The 20200-nt window shown below is 40.0% G+C and overlaps 1 protein-coding gene across 6 annotated transcripts in view; it reads left to right on the forward strand.

Moving 5' to 3' along the window:
- Positions 1–20200, forward strand: part of TCAIM (T cell activation inhibitor, mitochondrial) — a 98871-nt gene that overhangs the window by 29758 nt on the left and 48913 nt on the right. For all 6 annotated transcript variants that reach the window (XM_060638053.3, XM_078432537.2, XM_060638049.3 and 3 more), the window contains 3 exons: positions 1305–1440; positions 9453–9606; positions 15285–15537. In XM_060638053.3, the coding sequence (XP_060494036.1) occupies positions 1305–1440; positions 9453–9606; positions 15285–15537 (543 nt within the window). The remainder of the gene's footprint in view (positions 1–1304; positions 1441–9452; positions 9607–15284; positions 15538–20200) is intronic.

Here is a 20200-nt window from a genome sequence, read left to right on the forward strand (position 1 = left end):
GTGAGACACTTAGAAATGAGAACTGAAACTCAAATGGGGACTGAGTGGAGCCATCACCAATCTTTACTTATGCTGCCTCACTTTGAGGACTCGGGTACCTGTTTACTGTTTCCTTTATTGTTCAGGCTCCTGTTGTCGTCCTTTGTACACAGCCTACATACACTGACTTTGTAAAAGGGTCAAATATATGCAAAAAAACCCCAAAACAAAACCAAAGGTAATCTGAAAATATGCTGGTGGTCTCCAGATTGTTAACAAAATCTCATAAATGATTCGATAGTCTCTCATTTTAAAAATATAAAACCTTTCTGTAGATTCAATACTGTATGAGACAACACTCATGCTCAATTATCTATGAGGTAATGTATTAAGACAAAAATGTGCCTAATATTTAGACTTCTTTATAGACCATTATGGAATGGAAAAGGTAAAATTGTAACGTTCAAAAATAGATGTCGTGGAAGTGCTTCCCCAAAATTGTAAATATTTTCATTTGGATTTAAAACTACACTTTAAAAAAACACTCCTAGGTGAGTTATGCCAGAATCTAAGAATGAAAATGTTAAGTTATCCAACTAAAATAATTTTAGCATGCTAGCAATGAGGAAGTAAACCAAGGGACATCTTGTATCTCTTTTTAAGCATTATAATTTTCAAAATATTTTTCACTATAAAGAAAAGATTATATTATTGGATATTGAGTTTTTTTTTTATCTGAAGAAAAAAATGTTATAGAAAATTGTCATCATCTGTAGTAATGCCATTTAGTATTTCATAATAGGCTTTGAGGGGAAATTTGGAAATTTCATCATTAATTGATATTATTTTTTCATATTGCACCAGAAGAATTTAAAATCACTGTTTTTAGAAGCCACGTGGTACTCGCTGCTTGTTAAAACTTTAATATATTTCTTAATTTAATTTTAAATTCTTTTTAAGTATAATTGACATACAGTATCCTTAGTTTCAAGTGTACATCATGAGTCAATGTTTTTATACATTATTAAATGATCTCCCTGATAAGCATAGTTACCCATCTGTCACCATACAAAGTTATTATGATATTATTGACTATATTGCCTATGCTGTACATCACATCCCCGCAACTTATTTATTTCAGACGTGGACATTTGCTTGTCAAAACTTTTATATATTTCAGAAAACCACAGTTTTGGTTTCTGTCTTGTTTCTATGGTATCTTCCATACATAATAATTTTGATGTTATTGTCACTTTATGCATTGAGGATCTGAGTGTGTGTGTGTCCGTGCCTTGATAAATAATAAATCTGAATCTTTTTAAAAGGTTATGTCTGGAGAAGATATTTCCACACTGGTTTCTCTCCTCAAGAGCTTTATCTGGAGCTGAAGCAGTCAATGCCTTGAGGCCATTCTATTTTGCAGTACATCCAGATTTCTTTGGACAACACCCCAGAGAGAGGGTAAACATTTATTTATTTATTTAACCTTTAGTTCACATTTCAGTTTATTTTATTTCTTTTTGACACAGTATAATACAGAGTTTTATAAATTTGAATTTTTCTGTCATGGTATAAAGTCAGTGTTTTGAATTAATTTGAAATATATATACTGAAAATTGAAAATATAGCTATGGTTTTTTTATGAAATCTGAGGAAATGGAAAATACATATATTGCTCTCTGCCCCCAGTTCCTGACACAAAGCTCCTAAAACCCTTGTAAATTCCTAAGTGGTAGCAGCACCAGAAGCATCTTTTGTTCTAATGAAGTGACCCTGGGTGGCTCCTGGATGAGGGCTGGTCGCCAGAAAGACCAAGGCATGATTAGAAGCTTGGAATTTTCAGCTCCAAACCTCAACCTCCAGAGAAGAGAGAAGGGCTGGAAATTGAGTTAAAAATTGATCATGCCTGGTATGGAAGCCTCCATCAAACTCCTGTAGTATGGGGTTCAGACAGCTTCCAGGTGGGTAAACACATCTACACTGGAGGGTAGGGCTCCCCGACTCTGCAGGGACACAAGTTCCCTGTGTATCTCTTCATCTGGCTGTTTATCTGCATCCTTTACATTCTTTAATACAGTAAACATAGGTAAGTTTTTCCCTGAGTTCTGTGAGCCTCTGTAGCAAATTAATAGAACCTAAGGAGGGGGTGCTGCAAATAGCTGGTTGGTCAGAGGCACAGGTGATAACAGGTGCACCTGGCATCTGGTGTGTGTGTGTGTGTGTGTGTGTGTGTGTGTGTGTGTGCGCGCGCGTATGGGGTGGGGGGAGAGGACAGTCTTGTGAGACCGAGCCCTTAACCTGTGGGATCTGATGCTGTCTCTGGGTGAATAATGTCACAATTGAGTTAAATTGTAGGGCACCCAGCTGATGTCACAGAGAATTGCTTATTGTGGGGAAAAACCACCCATTTGGTGACCAGAAGTATCAGAAGTGAAGTGTTTTGTGTGAATAATAAAGGAGGCACACAGGAGACAGACTGAGTTTTTCCTTTATATGAAAGCTGTCATTTTTAATGAAGTCTATAAAGCTATCATGGAAACTCCTTACAGTATTAGTAATCATGTTTTCTGATCAGTTTTCAGAGTAAAATTGAGAGTTAGAAAGAAAATTTCAGGCTTCTATGACCATGGTCCATCCTATTGTTAAGGATGCTTACAAGGGGGGCGCCTGGGTGGCTCAGTTGAGCATCCAGCTCTTGATTTTGGCTCAGGTCATGATCCCAGGGTCGTGGGATGGAGCCCTGCATCGGGCTCTGTGCTGAGCATGGAGTCTGCTAAAGATTCTTTCTCTCCCTCTGCCCCTCTGCCTACTCACACTCTCTCTCTCAAATAAATGTAAGAAAAAAATTTTTTAATAAAAACTAAAATGTAAAGTAAAAAAAGGATGGTTACAGGAAGGTTTTTTAGTCCCCTAAATGGTTTTCCCTTCTGTTGCATGCCACTGATTAATTCCCTACAGCCTCAGTTATTGTATGTTGAAGGAATGCAAACTGAGATGAAAAGGAACTTACAATAAACTTAGTGCGAGGGTCAATATTGTTTGACATTAGATAGAAATTATTTCATTGGTTCTGTTTATCTTCCTTAACGTTAATACCTGGTTTAACATGATAAGGAATTTAAAACTCTTGAAAATTTAGAACATTATTATATAATTTTTTTCTACTTGTGGAAAAAATTAATTTTGCTTCTTTGCTCTAGGAAAATATTCTGATTGTGATATTTGATACATATGTTGGCTACTCAAGTTCAGATCCTTTCTAAGTGATTGGTAAAATGAATCAACAGAAAAATAGCCATTACCTCGGGGTTGCTAATTACCTAGTTTTTAAACCAGCACGTATGGAAAAATTAAGCCTAGTAGTAGGTGAATGTTTTCCTTCCTCCACTGTAGCAGGATTCTCGCACAGAGAGTCATGATACCAGGCTTTGCCTTCCAGGAAGCAACTTTATTCCTGGGGCACTGCTTAGTTGGGTTCTTACCAGAAGAACTGAGGCCCCAGTGCCACATGGCACAGTTTTTAATGTATTTTTTACTTCTTTGTCTCCCATATATGGTAACACACAAACATGCAGTCTGATTAAGTGGTCTCATGTTACAAGGTCCTGAGGGATGTTGTCATAAGCATATAGTCAGATTGCCTTGAGGGTTTTTTTTCTTTCCTTAGGGAGGGGACCCTACCATATTCCCCCCTTTCATGCTCAGACCCCTCTGTTTTGGGTCAAAGAGCATCATCTTGGTTTAGAGGTTTATATTTTTATAACACCATTACATGAGTGCTGTCTTTTTTTTTTTTTTTTTTTTTTTTTTTTGTAATCATGGCCTCAGTGAGACTGGAGGCAGACTGGGGAGCTAAGGAAGGTAGGATTAAGTACCCTCCCAGAATTAGGAGGATAATTTTTATGAGAGTTTTGAATCCCCTGACAGTTGAAAATCCTCCAAATAATTCCCTGGGGTTTTAACCATTCCAGGCCTGGTCGGGGACATGAGCAGTCCTTTTCATTTGTTCTGTGATCTCTTCTATGACTTTTTCTCATTATCTGTAGGCAGCAGTTGCTTAAGTTAAACTTTTTACAAACTCCTCCCTCAGAAGCAAGCAGATAATTTAAGTCCAAGCGATTTTGATAGATAACATTGCCCATTTGGTTTGTTGCTTGGCTAGTAAGTTAAGAGCCCTGGCAGTTTCATTGGTTATAATTTCTACAACTGCTTGCACTCTAATCATATGGTTTAGCATGTAAATGGGAGTGTGGTAGCCCCGGGACCATCTGCTGCCCAGGTGGCAGGGCCATAATTTTGGATTATACACTCAGGAAGCCATTTATTATCTTTTTAACTGCCAATTTGTAAGGCACACTGCTTCCTTTGAGTCTCCCTGTCCCCATACACTTGGACTCCCAAATGTTTCCCTCTAGCAAGTGAGAGCAGGAAGAAAGATGGATGAATAGTTTTCAGTACATATGACCCTGACCAGACTGAGGGAAGTACTATATAGGCTGTCCTTCCACATAATCTAGTATGGTCCACCTGGGCCTGCCATTTGATGGCTGCATCGACATTGTCCCAGGCCTCTCAGAGATGAGAGAAGTTAGACAAGGAATGGGGATCTGGCTCAAGGTGATCTGGGGTCCCCCTCCATTGGATTTTCTGGGCAGTTCGGTTATAAAATCTTTGGCCTAGGTATGTTAAGTTTTTAACAGAGACGATGATGAACTTTTTTTCCACCAAGCAAAACTTTTTTTCCCAATAATTGAGCTTTTGAGGAGCCAGACCCCGGTAGTAGGACTGGGATATTTTGTTTCACTATAAGGTTTGTGCGAATCTAATTTTCTAGTCTCTTATGGCCATTGTTTCCCCATGTTGGTACCAATGAAGTATCCTATCTCCAAGAGGAAGGTGAGTGCTAGTAGAAACCTCTCGCCACATTTCCGGGTCAGCCTCGGCCAATCCTATGGCAAAGAATAGAGCAACAATCACAATAACGGTGAGAAACAAGGCGTGACAGTGCGTCACAGTAAGGAAACATGGAAAATAAGGACAGTCTTCTGTTTCACCAGACCGTCCATTCCTCAAGCTTCTGCCGTGCCTAGATCAGTCAGCTTCCAGAGTGACTGAGGCAGGGCTGCAGTCTCCCAGAGCCTCTGGAGTTGCAGATTGCTTCTTCCGTATGGTCAGCTTGCAAGGCGTTGATGGATCAGGAAGGCACTCCCAGCTTCAAGATGCGGGCTTCACTCTGCTGTGATGAATCCAGGGACCTACCTCGGCCACCTTTACTGCAGTAGGGGTGGACAAAATGACAGTGAAGGGGCCCCTCCAGAGGGGTGTTAGGGGTTGGACATTTCACTCCTTTATCCATATCGCATCTCCTGGTTTAAAGGGGTGAGCGTCTGCGGTCAGACTCACAGGTAATCGCTCCCAGACCCAGTGGTGTAAGATGGTTAGGGTAGAACCAAGGGCCCGCATCTGTTATCTTAGGGTTAGATTGTCTGTCTCATTTACATTCCCCACCTTGTACCCTTGATAATGGACGGAGGGCACCCAAAAAGCGTTTTATAAGGGGAAAATCGCATCTGCTTCTTCAGCCTCCCACCTGCAGCTGCAATCTGCCTCCCTGAAGGCCCCTTATCTCTCCCTGCCTCATGTTATCTCTTTTCCTATTCATTCCTCCCCCTGGAACAGGGCCCCTAACTGCCATTAGGGAACAGGGATGATGACGGCTCTGGTTTCTTCAAGCTGATAAGGGATGGTGTAGGGGTACAGCAGTTAGAGTCTACTCAAGGATTGTTCGAGTGGCCCACAGTATGGTTTTACAGGAAGGCTGGCAGGCATGAGGTGGCATAAACATTAGCAGACACAAAGAGAAAAACTCAAAGTAAAGATTATACTGACCAACAAGATGGCATCTTAAGGTAATGTCTACAGTTTCCAAACATGTGAAACAGTCTAGGAGAGACCCTGACTATGTAAACAATATATGTTGGGGAGTCTCTCATAACCCAGGTGATGGAGAAGCAGGAGAGCAGTGGTGGCTCTATTTCCAAGAGTTTGGCCCTAATTTAATTTAAAAAAATTTAAAGCATCTAATGCTTGTGAGGTATTATTTAGAGTTTTGCTGAGTATAAGCAGACAGCCTGTTTTATTTTGAGGTGTAAAACTTTTTTAACAGCCAGGAGTTCTATTAGAGAAAGAGTCAAAGAAGCCATTTACCATTATTAATTTGCACAATTTTAGGTAAAACAAACCTGGGTATTATTTTATAAAGCAAAACTTTTATTACTTGTTGTGCCTTTTTTGTGTTGCAGGAGAAGGCCTTTATTCAGTTAGTGAAAGTATCAATCCATACCAACAGGTGTTGGAATTCCTTTGACCTTGGCATATGAGGGAAACCTAATTGTTAGTCTTGCCTGGATAGCCTCCGGTTCCTTGATTGCCTGAACGAACAAGTTTGTGGTTGAAAGGATTGTTTCTAAGACACACTTCACAGGCTGACACTACTTGCAGAACTGTCCTTGACAAATTTTTTTTTAGTAAACATCCTTTGGGCCATTTGATAAGGTTTGTCCCTCCCTCAAGAAAGGCCTGGTGCTGTGTTTTAATGATGTTTAGCTCTGTGAGCTTGGTAATAGTAATTGCCCTGCTGTGTTTGTAACCATTCCAAGGGCTAGAAACAGTGTCTAGGAGTCAGACCCCAGTTTGTTTATTTATTTATCTTTTTGGAGAGTAGGTGGGATTGAGTCTCCTTTAATAATTGATATAGCAGGCAAACTATTTTCCTGAACCCTGATATGCACAGCCTACAATGTCTAGTAATCTCCAAAAACTCACATAACTGTTTATCTGCCCTGGAGTTGGTAGCACCATAGTCTCTAATTCAGTTGTAATGTCCCTTTCTAGCAAGGGAGTAAGGCTCTCTGGCATTATCAGGAAAGAACGAGAAAAAATTAGGTTTCCCCATATACATCCCAGGGGCTGAGAGAAAAATTTAGTTAGACATTTTCCGGAGATGCCTCTAATCATCATGCTGCATTTGGATAGTTGGCCTGGAGTGGAAAGGAGGACAGAAAAAGTAGCTCTGGTGTTAAGAAGGAAATCAACCAGTTTTTCTTCTATATCTAGAGTCACCCGAGGCTCTGGGTTTCTGATAGACAGTTGGTTTAGGGGAGTCACCGTGAAGAGCCCCAGACATTGGTTATCTGAGCCCTCATAGATAGAGGTCCCCAATGCATTCAGATTACCAGTGATTGTCTCCACATCAGGGGCATGGCTTATGGGGTTTTCATTTTGGTTGTCCCCTCTGAAGATGGTCTCATTTTAGTGCTCTGAATGGCCACATAAATGGCACATTTGAAAATCTGTATATAACATTTGACTCCCCCAAATTTAACTACTAGTAGCCTACTGTTGACCAGATGTCTTACCAATAATATAAATAATCAACACATATTTTACATGTTATGTGTCATATATACTAAAGTCTTAAAATAAGCTAAGAAAAGATGATGTTATTAAGAAATCATGAGGAAGAGGGGTGTCTGGGTGGTTCAGTCAGTTGCACTGAGAGTGCAGAGCCATTTCAGGTCCTCTGTCTCCCCTTCTCTCTGTCCCTCCCCTGCTCCTGCCCTCTATCAAAAATATGTATTTAAAAAGGAAATTATAAGGAAGAGAAAATGCACTTACTGTGTATTTATCCAAAAAGAGTCTGCAGATAAGTGAGTCTGTGCAGTTCAAATCTGTGTTGTTCAAGAGTCAGCTGTATTTCCATTTACTCTCTCACTGTGTTTGCATGCCTCCTCTGTACCAAGCCGTGGGTCCAGGGTTTCTACTGGGACTTGGTCACATAGGTGTGGTGTGTCCTTTCCTTTCTTGTTTAAGTATCTCCTTTTCATGAGGCTCTCCCAGACTGTGCCATTTGAGACTGCCTGCCACCCCACCTTGCTTCCCAGCACTCTGTCCCCCATGCCCTGCCATAGTGTTTCTGCTGCTGTGTGTGTCCCCTTCCCTCACATGTCAAAAACTGGCACCAAGAGGCCAGCTCTGAGCAGGCAGTTCACCCTTCTTGGCACCACATGTTCAGTCTGGTCTTCTCTTCACTTGTGCAGGACACCCCCATCCCTCTTCTAGGGAAGCAGACTTAAAGTGCCATCTAGTCAGCATCAGGCCAGGGTCTCAAAGTGAAACACAGTTATCGCTGTTTTATTATTGTTTCTTCATTTTAACTCCATTGTAAAATACACAAAGCACTTCCAAGTTTCAAAAATCAAAACTAAATGCAAAGCTTACTCAGAAGTCTCACTCCTGTCCCTGTTTCCTTTACCCCATTCCTGTGAACTTCCTGTAGGCAACCATTTTTATTAGGTTCTTTCTTGGTTGTTCTGCCTATTTCTTTCTGGCAAAAGTAGAAACTTGTAGCAAAACATAATAAGATTTAGTCTTAGCAGGAAATGTACCTTAGCCCACTGGATCACAGCTAAGAACAGCATATTATAATCAAATTAAACAGACAAACAGGGGCGCCTGGGTGACTCAGTCGGGTAGGTGTCTGACTCTTGATTTCAGCTCAGGTCATGATCTCACGATTCATGAGTTTGAGCCCCCCATCGGGCTCTGTGCTGACAGCATGGAACCTACTTGGGATTCTTTCTCCCCTCCCCTCTCTCTGCCCCTCCCCTGCTCACAAGCTCTCTCTGTCTCTCTCTCAAAAAATAAAAATAAAAATAAAAAAATAAAGTGTTCCTAATTTCAGATCACACAATGTGTCTGAGAAGAAATCTACAGTGATAAGAAGCATGGTTACTATTTATGCCGTTCTGTAGAGCTGTTCCTTCACTAAAGGATGTTACTTTTTTCACTTAAAACCTTGGAAATAATTCCATGTCAATTCCTAGACTTCTACACCACATTTTCTCTCCCTTCTTTTTTGGTTGTATAGTACTCCATTGAATGAATGTACTGTAATTCAACCAATCTCCTCTGGGTGGTCATTTTAAGAGCCATTTATAGAGACAAATAACTTGAAAATATTTTCTCTCAGTAGCTTATCTGTATGTAAACAGCTGTGTGTGTGTGTGTGTGTGTGTGTGTGTGTGTGTGGTTTTTTGTGTGATTTTTTTTGTTTTTAAATTTTTTATGTAACTGGATTTATCAATCCTGTATCAGTTTGAGATTGAGTCATAGTTAGGCTTTTTCCACACCAAGGTTATAAAGGAATTCAACCATGTTTTCTTCCACTACTTAGGCAGTTACTTTTTTTCACATCTTAGTCATAAGGAGTTCATTCTGTTACATGTTATAAGACGTGGGTCCAGTTTTATTCTTCACCAGAGAGCTATGAAATCCCAACATTTTTAACACTAAATTATTTAACACTGATAGTAATTATTTAATACCCTCAATAATGTGTTTAAAGGTCAGGGTATAATTGTTTCCTTGTTCTATTTTGCATGTAAATGCCCCTTACTGTTTTTTTTCCCCAGGAAGTCAATGAAAATTCTCTTAAGAGATTAAGTGTCTACTTAGAAAACCTCCAGAAACCAGGCTCCAAGTCTTTGAAACCAACTCAGCTTACATTTTATGTAAGAGAAACAGAGCAGAATTCTTCTGAAGGCCAGGAACCCTTTAGCACATCCGGTATGTGTTCTCATTTCTAGCGTTTCCCTTATAAGCTCTGTGATAAATCTGTTCATTAAGTGTGTTGTTGCCAGAATACCTTTGGATTGAAGACTTGGTCTTAAAAAAAAAAAAAAAAAAAAAAGTAGTAATAATATCATTTAATTGTTTTCCTAGAATTAGATTCTATTTCTGGCTACCTGTGTTTGAACAAGCCACTTTTTGTGTTTAAACTTTTTTGTCTGTAAAACTAAAATGTTCCCATTTGTCCACTTTTTAAAAACATTTTTTTTAATGTTTATTTTTTTTGAGAGAGAGAGAACACAAGTCGGGGAGGGACAGAGAGAGAGGGAGACAATCTCAAGCAGGCTCCAGGCTGTCAGCACAGAGCCCAGTGTGGAGCTTGAACCCCTGAACCATGAGATCATGACCTGAGCCGAAGTCAGATACTCATGAGCCAGGTGCCCCCTTTAAAATTGTTTTTTAATCTATTTGTCCACTTCCTATTTCAGTGTTGTGTTAAGTGTTAAACGTGTTTATAACAATTTACATTTTGTAAAGTACAGCCTATAATCCCTTATTTTGTCCTCAAAGTACTCTGAAGTAGGTAGTGTTTGCCCAAATAAATTGGTAACGTGCGGGGATTTTGCCAGGACTGTGGAGATGGAATATGGGTCTTGAACTTAGACCTTTCAACTCCAGCTTTAGGCTCTTTTATTTATTTTTTTTAAGTGGTATTTATTTATTTTGAAAGAGAGAGAGAGAGCAAGATGGGGAGGGGCAGAAAGAGAGAGAGAGAGAGAGAGAATCCAAGCAAGCTTCACACCGTCACCACAGAGCCTTACACAGGGTTCAATCTTCAGAGCCAAGAGATCATGATCTGAGCTGAAATCGACAGACTAAGCCATGCAGGTGCCTTTTGGCTCTTTTTAATCAGTCTTAATATACAGTCTTCTTTTTATTATTATTATTATTTTTTTTAGTATTTATTTTTGACAGAGAGAGACAGAGTGTGAGTGGGCGAGGGGCAGAGAGGGAGACACAGAATCTGAAGCAGGCTCCAGGCTCTGAGCTGTCAGCATAGAGCCTCACGCGGGGCTCAAACTCACGAACCATGAGATCATGACCTGAGCAGAGGTCATTTGCTTTAACCAACTGAGCCACCCAGGCACCCCAATATACAGCCTTCTTTTTGATCCTTTGTTACTACTTTAATCCAGATCCAGAAATACTTAAAATTAAGGGCAAATAAGGGTCTATATTTTCTCTAAATATATACTCTTTTGGTGATCCTTGAGGAAATAACTTTATTTTTGGAGTGAACCTTAAAATAATTTAAAGGTTTACCAGGAGCTTTCTGTGAGTTAAGGTCAAAACAATTAGAAAATGCACTATAATGTTTTTTCTTGAAACAAACTATTAGAAAACTCAAAATGTGATCGTTTTGGGGACCTAGAGTCTATTTCTTGCTCTGCCAGTGACTAGCTATGTGACCTTAATTTCTGGTTCTTCATTATTAAAATGAAAGAGGTGAAGTACTGTGTGTAAGTACTGAAGCATTCAGTGAAGACCCTACCTTATACCCGGGGCTCATAAGGCTCTCAGGAGCTCGCATGGAGTGAGGAGAGCTTGGGCTAAAAAGGGCTAAAGCAGGATCTTTATGTTGAAAAACAGTTCCCACCCAATCTCTCCAGGAATGAACATTTGATCATGTATCTTCTCTTTGTTTTCTTACCCTCTCATGTTTGAATGTGGGAGATCAGAAATCAGAAATTCCTTGTCTGTTTCTCCATCTACCTCTGATTTGGGAGTTTTATTTAAAGAAAGACACTATTCTTCATTATCCAGAGACAAAAAGTCAACTCAGAGTCCTGTTGTGAAAGCACAGCCCTACTGAAGAATGCTGTTAATGATAATAGCAGTCGTAACAAGTAATTATGTTTATCACTCTAAATGACACAATTCTATTTGAAATTGTAAGTAATTATAAATGTGCTCTTCTTAAGCAGCTGAGATACATTCTTTAGTAGTATAAGACCAAATATTCATAAATACTCTTCAAATAGATACACAGTCAAGATTAGGCTAGGAATTGAAAAACCTCATACTTATGCATAGTTGTCTACTTAGAGTTAATGATTTCTCCTTGACAGATAGAATTTGTAAAGGTAGGTTAAGTCCTTTACAGTTTTTAAAACAATATTATCACCGTTCAGTTTTTATTTGTCTGGGTTTTGGAGAGTCAGGCTCATTTCTAGTCATTGCCACTTTCACTACTGCCATTAACTGGATTTGTCTTGGATGTTCACCTCACATGGAGTTAAAGAATGAACCAGGTCTATAGGGTGCCTGGGTGGCTCAGTTGGTTGAGTGCCAACTTCGGCTCAGGTCATGATCTCATGGTTCGTGAGTTCGAGCCTCACGTCAGGCTCTGTGCTGATAGCTCAGAGCCTGGAGCCTGCTTTGGATCCTATGTCTCCCCCTCTCTCTGCCCCTCCCTCTGTCTCTTTCTCTCTCTCTCTCTCTCTCTCTCTCAAAAATAAAATTTAAAAAAAAAAAAAAAAAAAAAAAGGAGTGAACCAGGTTTATTTGTTAGGGAAGGAGCAAACAGAGGGAAACTCAAACTTAGAAAGTTTCACACAGCAAATTAGGGACAGAGCTGTTACTAGACGTAACATCTCCTCATTCATAGTCTAATGTTGTGATTTGTATTTTACATTATCTATTCCTCTTCAAAAATTTTGTTAGTAATCATTTTTGCCTCTGCCGTTATGACAGAGTCTGGAAATCTGACAAGTATTTAAAAGATTTTTATGTTTTTAACCTTTTTATCTGATTGTAAAATCAAGATCACTGATAATTAAGATGGTAACAAGGTAAAATGTTTACTACTGATTTTCAGTCCTGAAAGGCCTAAATCGTTTCTTTAGCTGTACATTTTTTGGTGGCCTGTGAGGAAATATACTCCATTAAAACAAGTGGAAGAGTCACCAGGAGCCTTCTGTGAGTTAATGTTAAAACAAGTAGGGGGCGCCTGAGTGACTCAGTTGGTTAAGTGTCCAACTCTAGATTTTGGCTCAGGTCATGATCGCAAGGTTGGTGAGATCAAGTCCTGCGTTGGTGTTGGGCTCTGTGCTGACAGCACTGATCCTGCTTAGGATTCTTTCTCACTCTTTCCCCTCCCCCTTCTCTCTCCCCTCCCCCCAAATAAATAAATAAACTTTTATAAAAATGCTAAAACAAGTAGTTGTAGTCAGCGGTGACTGAGTAGAAATAAAAATCCTCTACTTTTTTTCTTAATTTTTAAATGTTTGTTTATTTTTGAGAGAGAGACAGACAGAGTGCAAGCAGGGGAGTGCAGAGAGAGAGGGAGACACAGAATCTGAAGAAGGCTCCAGGCTCTGAGCTGTCAGCACAGAGCCCGATGCAGAGCTTGAACTCACAGACCACAAGATCATGACCTGAGCTAAGTCAGATGCTTAACCAACTGAGCCACCCAAGCACCTCTCTATTTTTTTTTTTATGTTTATTTGTGAGAGAGAGAGGGAGACAGAGACAGAGAGTGTGAGCAGAAGAGGGGCAGAGAGGGAGATACAGAATCCAAAGCAGGCTCCAGGCTCTGAGCTGTCAGCACAGAGCCCAGCGCGGGGCCTGAACCCACGAACCGTGAGATCATGACCTGAGCTGAAGTCCGACGCTTAACTGACTGAGCCACCCAGGCGCCCCAGGAAATAATATATACAAATAGCCAAAGCAACCATTAAAATGTGTAGCTTCTGTAGTCACATTGGTAGAGGTATTCCTCACTATATAGCAGCCCTTACATTGGAATAAATAATTAACAGAATCGATAAGATAGAAACTGAGATTTATTCCTGACAACCCTTCTGGGGATTTGTTCCTTGACTGAGCTCTTCCTTACCTCAAATGCAGGAATTTGGACTTTGCTTTCTTCTTTCACTAACTGGAACAACTCTCCTGCCAGTATTTCTCACTTTACCGTCAAATGATTGAACTAAAAAACTTCTTAGTTTGCATGTTCTGGATTCCTTAAGTCTGTGTGGCAAGGCGTGTGTGTATCTCTCATAATGATTTAAACTCTGGTGTCTGTCATCAGTGGCCAAGATAGGAAAACACATTTCAGCCTTATATGAAAAGTGAACAATTAAAAATGTTCGTGTCCATCAGTTTCAGAAGTGTTGAATAAAAATTGCACTGCCTTCAGTATATGGACTGGTATAAATAGCTGCTAAAAGAATAAGTTGATCTATACATACAGACAACTGGTTAAGTAATAAAAGCAAGTTCAAAGTAATATACCTAGAATGTTACTATTTCTACATTAAAAAGAAACAATTCAAACTGTAGGGGTGTGTGTAAACAAACATGGGCATATATCACATGTATTATACATGCATAAGCACATAGAAAAGGTCTAGAGCAGTGCTGTCCAAGAGAACTTTCTGTAATGATGTCAGTGTTCTGTATGCGCACTAATATAGCAGGCACTAGCCCCATGTGACTATTGAAATGGGGTTAATGTGACTGGGAACTGAATTTTAATTTTATTTAATTTTGATTAATTTAATTCTAAACTGCCATTAGAGGGCTAGTAGCTACCATATTAGACAGTGCAGGTCGAAAAGCATAGGTTCCTAATTGTTAGTAACGGTTATGTCCAGTAAAGATGTGAGTCTGTATACCTGTGAACAGACTTTTATTTTCACTATATGTATCTCCAATTTCATAGTGAGGATGTACTTATAAAATAATTGTATAATTTTCGAAACCTACTAAAAATACTTTTTTAAAAAAAAAAAAAAGAAGAAAGAGTCCGTGTTGGGGTGGTATAATGGAGAAAATACTGGGCTTGGGGTCAGCTCAGATTTAAGCCCTTGCTCTGTTTTCCTAACCTCCTTAAGCCGGATTTCTTCACAGTTGAAGAAAGATAATAGTGACACAGTTGGTGAGGATGTTGAGAAGTTGTATAAATTCAGCTGGAACCATACCTAACCCCTAGTAATGAAGAAAAGAAAAAACAGTGGATTTCCTATTGAGGATGTAACACATTAGATTACTGACCTTACCCCACTGACTACCCAAAATCAAAATCAGATTGTGAAGCATTAACTTTTCACCAGTTAGGGAATTTTACATCACTGCCAAAAATATTGAGTTACTAGGTAGCTGAGTGGACAAATAGGAAGATGGTCTCCTGTAATCACAGAGAAAATTTGAGACGGGTTTCTGTCACCCCTGAGACTAGGCCACTCCCATCTGAACCACTGTTACAGTAAAACCTCCCCATCTCCCATCTCTCCTCCTTTGTCTTAGTGCTAGAAACCATCTTTCATGGGTACTTGCTAGTAGGAGAGCTTTTCCATTCTAGACTGTAGAGACCGTATTTATGGGCAGCATTGAAAATATTGTGAATCCCCTCCTTGGGCTGGAATGGGTTTGGTCTCTAGTGCCAGACTAGAAAGAAAAACTGACAGAGGAATTCATGAAGGTAAAGATACTGTGGTAAAGTTTTAGAGAAGATAGTTTTCCATTTACAGATGATTTGCCAATAGGATGGATTTTAAGCAGTAATCAAATGTTTTAAAAGTTTTTGATTTTATTAATGTTGCATGAAAAGTTATATTTAAATAAATGAATAATCATCTGTATTAATTGTTTGGGGGAATTATATTCTCTAGGATTTCGAGCAGTCAAATTTACTTTGCACACCAGAGATCTGCTAAGCACAGTATTATATATTCTCAACTCCTGCAGTTTATCTGTTGAACATATCCAAAGCTTGAATACTAATGTGTGTTCCCAGCCTCTCAAAGAGGCTAAAAGGATGCCTGACAGGCCCATCAAGTGGGACAAGTCTTATTACTACTTTACTGGATTCAAGGACCCTCATGAAGACCTTGAACAAGTCTCGAGAATGGAAACAACCCTCACGTATGTAAAAGTTCCTATTTAATTAAACTTATTTCTAGTTCATGTTTAAAATTAAAGCCTAATTTTTCAGGAAAAATAATTCTATCAATATAGTTAATCCAGTGACCATTATGAAAAAGATAGTTCATGTTTCTTAAAGTGGCCAGAATATTTTCAAATGTATTTAATTTGTGGTCTTTTGATGCCAAACAAATGCAGGAAGTTGTTTTAAATGTTAAAAATTCTACTCTTCAAGTTACCCCTGGTATATGGAAAAAGGATGTATATACCTAAGACTATAAAAAATATGAGGCTTCTTCAGGTAAGCATTTCCAGTTTCTTCAGCTAGTGTAGGAGTAATGTTCTTTAGTGTAACAGTCCATACATAATAAAAATGCATGGAGACAGCGCTTGAAAATATCATCTCTAGGGGGTTATAAAGTACAAACTCTCAGCTATAAAATAAACTAGTCCTAGTGATGTAACATACAGCATGGGTACTGTGGTCAATAATACTGTATTATGTATTTGAAAGTTGCTGAGAGAGTAGATGTTCATAAGAAAAACAGTTGATAACTACATATGGTGATAGCTGTTAACTAGACTTACTTTAGTAAGTGTAATATACACTAATATCGAATCATTATGCTATATACATAAAACTAATGTTATATGTCACTTATATCTAATTTTTTTAAATATATCATCTGGAATGTATTGAGAAAGAATAATTTTTAGTTATAGAAGCCATGTATGAAATATTTCCCTATGATTTATCTTGATTGTAAAGTCACCATTAATGTTTTTTAAGTAAGTCCTTTTTGGACTCTGTAAAGACCAGCCATATTCTGTTCTGTGGTTGTATTTAAAGAGTCCATGGCTTACCAGAGGATTCTCACTTATTACAGCATGGTAGATAATCCTTAATCCTCCATTGGCAGAACATTTGCTTTGTAGATTACCTGTACTACCTCAGGAATCTCTGCTCCCATTATCTAGTTAGATTCCAAACAAAGATGAAGAGACAAGAAAGTAACAGAGTCTTGTACAGAAAGGGAGACCAGTGTCTGCCTGAAGGCATGTCTGTGGTGAAGGTGTGTCTCTATCTATATGTGTAGCTAATAGGTAAATCACCTCCCTAAATATGTGGATTTTAATTGTTCAAATTTTCTTTGTAAATAAAACCAAGAGGAAAATGTGGCTCTGGGAATGATAATTTATTTTTTCTTTTTTTTTAATATATGAAATTTATTCTCAAATTGGTTTCCATACAACACCCAGTACTCATCCCAAAAGATGCCCTCTTCAATACCATCACCCACCCACCCCTCCCTCCCACCCCCCATCAACCCTCAGTTTGTTCTGTTTTTAAGAGTCACTTATGCTATGGCTCACTGGGAATGATAATTTAATGATAGACCAGCAGTAATGAAGATAGCATGAAGAAGTAGGGATAAGAAAAACAAAGAGCAGTCATGGTAGGATAGAAAGTGATAATTTAGAAAAAAAGTTTAGAAAAATAAAAGATGATTGAAGGTGAATTACGTGCAGAGGCTACATTGGAAGTCAAGTGGGTTGCTATGCCCTTGGGCCGCTTCAAGCCCCTTTGAGCCCCTTCAAACCAGTCTTGACCTGCTCCCAAACACAGATAATTGCCCACTTTGAAGGCATTCTCTGAGGGCTTCTTCAACAGTTTGTTTTATGTTAGTTTTCCCAGTAAGGATTCCAGGGGATTTTTTCATGAAAGCCAGAACGTTATCTATCAATTCTTGCTTCAATTATTAGTGTTTTTAAATTAGTAATTATTGAGAATCCTGGGAAGATGGCAGCAGAGGAGGACGCTGGACTCACCGCGCGTCCTGCCGATCACTTAGATTCCACCTACACCTGCCTAAATAACCCAGAAAACCGCCAGAAGGCTAGGAGAACGGAGTCTCCGGAGCTAAGTGTAGACAAGAGGCCCACGGAAGAGGGTAGGAAGGCAAGAGAGGTGGTTGTGCGCTACACGGACTGGCGGGAGGGAGCTGGGGTGGAGGGGCGGCCCGCCGGCCAAGCAGAGCCCCCGAGTCTGGCTTGCAAAAGTGGAGGTGCCGGACGGAGTGTGTTCCGACAGCAAGCGGGACTTGACATCTGGAAGGTTATAAGCTAACAGCTCTGCTTGGAGAGCGGGAGGGCTGGAGGACAAAGGGAGGGAGAGTTGTTGAGCCCCGGATGACAGAGCTCAGCTTCGCGGGGTACAAAGGTGCTTGCCAGCGCCATCTCCCTTGCCCATCCCCCAGCCAAAATCCCAAAGGGAACCGGTTCCTGCCAGGGAACTTGCTTGCACCGCACAAACACCCAACGCTGTGCTTCTGCAGATCCATCCCTCCAGCGGGTCTGACTCCCGCCCGGTGCCGCAGGGCCCCTCCAGAAGCGGGTCTCCGAAGGGTAAGCGAGCTGAGCCTGTCCCTCCTGCTCCTGTACACCTTGCCGATCCGCCCCAGCTAATATGCCAGATCCCCAGCACCACAAGCCTGGCAGTGTGCAAGTAGCCCAGACGGGCCACGCCACCCCACAGTGAATCCCTCCCCTAGGAGAGGGGAAGAGAAGGCACACACCAGTCTGACTGTGGCCCCAGTGGTGGGCTGGGGGCAGACATCAGGTCTGACTGCGGCCCCGCCCACCAACGCAAATTATTCAAGACAGCACAGGGGAAGTGCCCCACAGTCCCCCACCACTCCAGGGACTATCCAAAATGAGGAAACGGAAGAATTCCCATCAGAAAAACGTCCAGGAAATAACAACAGCTAACGAACTGATCAAAAATGATTTAAACAATATAACAGAAAGTGAATTTAGAATAATAGTCATAAAATTAATCGCTGGGCTTGAAAACAGTATAAAGGACAGCAGGGAATCTCTTGCTACAGAGATCAAGGGACTAAGGAACAGCCAGGAGGAGCTAAAAAATGCGGTCAATGAACTGCAAAATAAAATGGATACAACTACGGCTCAGATTGAAGAGGCAGAGGAGAGAATAGGTGAAATAGAAGATAAAATTATGGAAAAAGAAGAAGCTGAGAAAAAGAGAGATAAAAAGATCCAGGAGTATGAGGGGAAAATTAGAGAACTAAGTGATGCACTAAAGAGAAATAATATACACATAATTGGTATTCCAGAGGAGGAAGAGAGAGGGAAAGGTGCTGAAGGTGTACTTGAAGAAATAATAGCTGAGAACTTCCCGGATCTGGGGAAGGAAAAAGGCATTGAAATCCAAGAGGCACAGAGAACTCCCTTCAGACGTAACTTGAATCGATCTTCTGCACGACATATCATAGTCAAACTGGCAAAATACAAGGACAAAGAGAAAATTCTGAAAGCAGCTAGAGATAAACGTGCTGTAACATATAAAGGGAGACCTATAAGACTCATGACTGATCTCTCTACTGAAACTTGGCAGGCCAGAAAGGAATGGCAGGAGATCTTCCATGTGATGAACAGAAAAAATATGCAGCCGAGAATCCTTTATCCAGCAAGTCTGTCATTTAGAATAGAAGAAGAGATAAAGGTCTTCCCAAACAAACAAAAACTGAAGGAATTCACCACCACTAAACCAGCCCTACAAGAGATCCTAAGGGGGATCCTGTGAGACAAAGTACCAGAGACATCGCCACAAGCATGAAACCTACGGACATCACAATGACTCTAAACCCATATCTTTCTATAATAACACTGAACGTAAATGGACTAAATGCACCAACCAAAAGACATAGGGTATCAGAATGGATAAAAAAACAAGACCCATCTATTTGCTGTCTACAAGAGACTCATTTTAGACCTGAGGACACCTTCAGATTGAGAGTGAGGGGATGGAGAACTATTTATCATGCCACTGGAAGTCAAAAGAAAGCTGGAGTAGCCATACTTATATCAGACAAACTAGACTTTAAATTAAAGGCTGTAACAAGAGATGAAGAAGCGCATTATATAATAATTACAGGGTCTATCCATCAGGAAGAGCTAACAATTATAAATGTCTATGCGCCGAATACGGGAGCCCCCAAATATATAAAACAATTACTCATAAACATAAGCAACCTTATTGATAAGAATGTGGTAATTGCAGGGGACATTAACACTCCACTTACAGAAATGGACAGATCATCTAGAACACAGTCAATAAAGAAACAAGGGCCCTGAATGATACATTGGATCAGATGGACTTGACATATATATTTAGAACTCTGCATCCCAAAGCAACAGAATATACTTTCTTCTCGAGTGCACATGGAACATTCTCCAAGATAGATCACATACTGGGTCACAAAACAGCCCTTCGTAAGTATACAAGATTTGAAATCATACCATGCATACTTTCAGACCACAATGCTATGAAGCTTGAAGTCAACCACAGGAAAAAGTCTGGAAAACCTCCAAAAGCATGGAGCTTAAAGAACACCCTACTACAGAATGAGTGGGTCAACCAGGCAATTAGAGAAGAAATTTAAAAATATATGGAAACAAACGAAAATGAAAATACAACAATCCAAACGCTTTGGGATGCAGCGAAGGCAGTCCTGAGAGGAAAATACATTGCAATCCAGGCCTATCTCAAGAAACCAGAACAATCCCAAATACAAAATCTAACAGCACACCTAAAGGAAATAGAAGCAGAACAGCAAAGGCAGCCTAAACCCAGCAGCAG

Source organism: Panthera onca, chromosome C2 (assembly GCF_046562875.1).
Source record: "Panthera onca isolate mPanOnc1 chromosome C2, mPanOnc1 haplotype 2, whole genome shotgun sequence".
In the NCBI taxonomy this organism is placed as follows: domain Eukaryota; kingdom Metazoa; phylum Chordata; class Mammalia; order Carnivora; family Felidae; genus Panthera; species Panthera onca.